This window comes from Urocampus carinirostris, chromosome 3 (assembly GCF_059441175.1).
Source record: "Urocampus carinirostris isolate Australia breed hairy pipefish chromosome 3, RoL_Ucar_1.0, whole genome shotgun sequence".
Classification (NCBI taxonomy): Eukaryota; Metazoa; Chordata; class Actinopteri; order Syngnathiformes; family Syngnathidae; genus Urocampus; species Urocampus carinirostris.
In genome coordinates, this window is record NC_142351.1 from 16,358,335 (window position 1) to 16,363,769 (window position 5,435).

Below are 5,435 nucleotides of genomic sequence, written 5' to 3' on the forward strand. Positions count from 1 at the left end.
TGCCCATTGCCCTCACTTGGCCCCGCCCATTAGGCGCCAGCTGCGGCTCGTCACCTGATTGTCTTCCTCCTATTTAAGCTCAGTGCTCTCATTCACTACTGGTCAGTCCGTCAACGAACCTCTGCACCCGCAAGATGTGTGTTTTGACTCTGTCCGGTAACGAGCTTGTGAATCCTGTCCGGTATCGATCTCATCTATCTCGTCCTGTTTGATATCTGACTCCAGTCTCCAGTGTCTGGTATCTATCCCGTCTGTCTCGTCCTGTCAGATATATCGCTACAGTCTCCGGTATAGATTCCGCTTGTGTCATCCTGTCCGATATCCTGCGCCAGGATCCAGTATAGATCCCGTCTGTCTCGTCCTGTCTGATATCTGACTCCAGTCTCCAGTATCTGGTATCGATCCTGTCTGTCCCGTCCTATCCGGTATTGATCCTGTCTGTCCAGTATCTGGTATCGATCCTGTCTGTCCCGTCCTGTCCGGTACCGACCCCGTCTGTTCGGTATCTGCTCGTGTATCTGGTATCGATCTCGTCGGCCTGTGGCTTCCTGTTTTTCCACGCCGGACTTTTGTCTTACTTCTTCTGCCCAGCGATTGCCGAATCACTGGCGTTTCTGTTCACGCGCATTACTGCCCCATTCCCGTAAAATAAAGCTTGTATGAAAGCATTACGCATCTGGGTCCTCCTCCTGTTCTGGTTCTGACAGAATAGTATAATTAAAAAAAAAAAATTAAGCACATGTAGCACATTTAAAGTCCCAGAACAACAAACTAGCCTAGAGGTGGGTACCCCAAAAGGCTGAAAGAGCCGTATTGGACAACAAAAAACAAATTTGTCAGGAGCTGCAAAAAATTAAAAGAAGAAACCAAATTTTTTTTGTGTAATTTTTATTTCGAGGATTGGAAAAAACAAAGGTGCACAATGTGCGGGGCTTGGTCCGCACAGTGGACACGAAGCGAAAAAAAGCATGCGAAAGACTCGGAGAAATGCGCGTATTTACATGGAGGGGATTTAAGTTACTAAGCAATGGCTTCGATGTAGCCTCATGATGTCATGAACCGGAACAGGATCAGGACCCAAATGCGTAACGTCTCTCACACAAGCTTTTATTTTACGGGAAATGGGGAGTCATGCACGTTAGGCAGTGGTCTGGCGACGAAAGATAGTCAAGTATATGATATATATATATATATATATGTGTATATAAAATTAACCCGTAAACCAATATATTTACGTATTGGTTTAGGTGTTAATTCGTCAAGGAGGTTGCAAGTTGATGCGGTAATGGTATAAAAAAGCGGCAAACAGCCAAAAAGGGGCTAACCGGCAAGAATAAAACACTGGCCGACCAAAAACATGCAGTGAGGAGCCAGGCTAACAGGTGACCAACAACGACAAGCAACTACAGCGACAAACGCAAACCTGGCCTGGAAAGAACTGATGGACACGACAGGCAAGCTGGCTAGCCAGCCAAACATAACTTTGTGCAGTTAACGAGGGCTAGCCAGGAGCAGACAAAACAGGAAGCCTTTGGCATTCCCGATACTGACAAGAAGCTAGCTGGACAATATGATACCAACATTGAGACATAGCTGAAAAACACCAACGAAAAACCACAATCGCCTACTAAAAAGGAGGAGAAGGTAAACAAGGCACACACGCGTTAACAGCGACATGTTAGCAGACGTCACGCAGCTTTTTTAAGTCGAAGCAATTAACTGAGACAAAACACTCACAGGTCTCCGAGCGACAGAGTAAGCAAAGTTTTAATTTCCTCAAAGAGAAATGAGCTGTTTGCAATCTCTGTTCACTACAACCATCATCTGTTTCTGAGCTGTCTCACATGTTGTGTTAACGGGATTAGCTATGTTGGAAGTGACGTGTTCCTATAATGACGTCACAGGTCTAGATGAAAAGAGCTCAATCAGTCAACTCAGAGACATTATTTCTCGAGTCGTCCAGTGTGTGGAAAATTTTGCAACATATCTGCAAAATTGTGGCAAGGAACCCAACACGTTCTTTGCCTAATTGAAAAAAAAATTGGTCTTTGTGAATACCTTCAATGACTTCCATCAACGTCATGTATTCTGTGTGGAGTGATGAGCTGAGTACACGCCTGCAGTTCAATGATATTATTGTATGGCAGCCGACATGAGAAGGGCGTAAATCCCTAAACCAACCCGCCCAGAGCTGCTCGTCATTTTTAAAGGAGGTCCCCAGAGTGTCTCACTAGGAAGATCTTTGCAAAAAATACCCTGGCCTGATTCGACCTTCGATGCAAAATCCGCAAACAACGATGACCTCTATGGCAACAGAGATTGTTGCGTTTCTCCTGAGTATGTCTGGTTGGATCCTAGTGTCGTCCACGCTTCCGACAGACTACTGGAAGGTCTCTTCAGTTGACGGGACGGTCATCACCACAGCGACTTTCTGGTCAAATTTGTGGAAGACATGCGTGACTGACTCTACAGGTGTGTCAAACTGCAAGGACTTTCCCTCCATGCTGGCTCTGGATGGTGAGTTGAGTTTAAATGTATACTTTCTTTCAATTAGGCACAGAACGTGTAGTGTTCCTCCCCACAATTACGTAAATATGTTGTAAAATATTCCGCGCTCCAGGGCTTTTGAGAAATTTAGACTCCAAGTTGACCAATCTGGTTTGTTTGCTGTGGAGCTGTGATGTCATTGAAGTAACACAAAGCTTTCAAAATAGTGAATCCAATTAACACAACATGTCGTGCGAGCTTTGAAACAGACAGACAATGTTTCTCTGACCCTGGTTTTTTGTCCGATTATGACAAAAGAAAGTCCCTGACAAATATGTCATAGTTATAGTGCCAGAAAATCAGATATACCGTCATATCCATTCGAACCAGGGGTTGAGGCGAGTGACGAGAACAAGGGCGAACTCGAAATTTGCGACAAAAAGAAGGAGTGATCTTTCCTGAACTTTGATCATTAGGTTGTGTTTCAGACTTTCCTCTGAGAAAGAGTCTGATCTAAATACTAGATTCTATCACTTTTCAATAGAGGCAATTTTGCAAATTTTCATTTTGAAGCACAGTTTTAGGGGGCAGCACAGCAGCTCAGTGGTTAGCGCATCAAAGATCCTGGGTTCAAATCCAACTGGCTTCCCTGTGTTCAATTTGCATGTACTTCCTGTGACTGCCTCATTTCAGAAATATGCATGTCAGGTTGATGAATGGGTCCGAATTGTCCCGAAATATGAATGAGTATATGAATGGTTGGCTGTCTCTGTGTGTTCTCTACACCTGGCTGGCAACCAGTTCCGGGTGTTCCCTGCCCACCGCCTGGAGATAGCTGGGATGGGCTCCAGCACCCCTGCGACCCTAGTGAGGGCAAGTGGTGCAGGAAATGGATGAATGGATGGATGAATGGATGAATGGAAGCACAGTTTTCTTGTCAGTTGGGAACACACCATTGGGAACGGACCATATTAAAGATCGACATATACCTTGTCTAAATGTATTGTTAATTCCCTATCGAATTGCAACTTAAAATGTGCTGAGCACAATGATGACCATTTTCCACACTTGTTCTTCACAAAGTCCGTCCAATTTCTTGCAAAAGTTTTGTCTTTCAGCCAGCAAATAAGACTGGCATCGTGAGTCGTACCATTTCTGCATCCACCTAGGCACAACACCTAGACATTTTCCACAAACACTACCAAAACTTGTCTTAAAACACCTATGGAACAGTCTGCTGGATGGAATCCGGTCTGGGAGGGCCCTCGATATTTTTAAGAGGCGGCTCAAGACCTACTTTTTTAAATTTGGCATTTAATCAATCTTTTTTTTAAATTGATTATTATTAATTTTGATCTGTTTAACTCCTAATCTTTTACTGTAAAACACTACTTTTTATTTCAGATTTTTATGTTTTGTACTGCAGTTGTTATATTTTTATTTTTACATTTCAGTGTTTCCTCATTTGGGCACCACACTAGTAGGGTGTGGTTCAATGGAAGAAAATCCTGGGGCCATCTGCTGCCACCCCTTTTAGTTTAGATGAGCCTAACTCAGGTCCCCTTCCTCACATGGTTAGTCTGTGCCTTGCCATAATCATATTTTATTTCTTTTACTATTTTTTTTATATTTATTGTGTTTTACCCATTGTGTGTGTCTGTTTATGAGGTGTTTCGGGTTGGGAAGGGAAGTAAGAGGAAGTGTAATGGTCTTATTGCACGATGAATGCTATCATAGAGTACTTTAAGTGCCTGAAAAGTGCCGATTTGATTTTGTAACCTTCGACGAATTAACGACACGTAAAACAGTATGGCGACTGGCTTGCAAGCGTGCTGGTGTTACTCTGATGACCTCATAGCTCAGGATGTCAAAGACATGACAGGGCCTCTTCAAAATTCTTTAGTTCGGAAAAAAAATCGAAATATACGGATGCAATATATATAATGTATAGATTTATGCAAAAACATGTGTTTAAGACTTCGGGATTATCTTCGGGAGAACTTTGGACTCAAAAATGTTTGAAAGGAATACATTGGGAAGAATATCTGTGTCTTTTATTAAAAGTGCCTATTCTTCTGGTTCCTCTGTCCTTGTAAACAAGCTTACATCCAAGTTTGTCGAGGCCTGATGATTGCGGCCGTGTGTCTGGGCTTTTTTGGTGCCGTACTCGCCCTGCTAGGAATGAAGTGCACGAACGTAGGAGGCTCCGACACCACCAAAGCTCGCCTGGCTGTCTTAGCAGGTTTTCAGTACATCCTCAGCGGTAATACTGATTATATCCTGAGAGTGCAATTCCACTCTGCACATACTGAAGTCAGAGATTGACATTTCTCTTCACAGGCATGTGCTGCTTGACCGCCTGCTCCATTTATGCCCACAGGATCACGAAAGACTTCTTTGATCCCCTATTTGTTGCTCAGAAGTAGGTCATTAGAGACATGCAGTGAGGGTAATTGAGAATGTGACAATTTAAGCTGTTTAATGCCCACGGCAGGTTTGAACTGGGAGCGGCGCTCTTTATTGGCTGGGCTGGATCTTCTTTATGCATCTTGGGAGGTTTGATTTTCTGTCTCTCCTTGTCAGAAGTCTCCAGCATCAGGCAAGTCAACTGGTGACCAAGGGCCTGATTCCGTTTTCTAAAACATGGGTGTTTCTCAACTAGTTTATCGTGAACCCTTGTCCAATGCAGTGTTATACAACCAAAATGTGCCGTGAGACATTGTCTAGTGTGCCAAAGCCTACTTTTATCATTGCAAAAAAAGAAAAAAAAACATGCCAGTAACATTTATGCGTATAGTAGGTAGTATCATTTAATGTGATAGTACAAATAAATACTATTTCAAAAATGTATGCTATTTTTGATGCAGTTCTTACTGATTTTAGTTATAATTGTTCAATTTTACAAAAAAATCCAGATAAAGTTATAACATATCAAAAACTGATTCACT

At 42.9% G+C, this 5,435-nt stretch overlaps 1 protein-coding gene across 1 annotated transcript; it reads left to right on the forward strand.

The window, feature by feature from the left end:
- The first annotated feature begins 2,297 nt into the window (after positions 1 to 2,297).
- Positions 2,298 to 5,102, forward strand: cldn10a (claudin 10a). Its single transcript, XM_088329804.1, has 4 exons — positions 2,298 to 2,517; positions 4,589 to 4,750; positions 4,828 to 4,909; positions 4,982 to 5,102. The coding sequence occupies exons 1-4, from the start codon at positions 2,298 to 2,300 to the stop codon at positions 5,100 to 5,102; spliced, it is 585 nt and encodes a 194-aa protein (XP_088185930.1).
- Positions 5,103 to 5,435: the final 333 nt, after the last annotated feature.

Excerpts from the sequence above, each read along its gene's own strand:
- cldn10a (XM_088329804.1), top strand. The coding sequence starts at position 2,298 with ATGACCTCTATGGCAACAGAGATTGTTGCGTTTCTCCTGAGTATGTCT. Across the intron at positions 4,751-4,827 it reads TTTTCAGTACATCCTCAGCG|GCATGTGCTGCTTGACCGCC; the intron begins GTAATACTGATT and ends TTCTCTTCACAG. Across the intron at positions 4,910-4,981 it reads CCCCTATTTGTTGCTCAGAA|GTTTGAACTGGGAGCGGCGC; the intron begins GTAGGTCATTAG and ends TGCCCACGGCAG.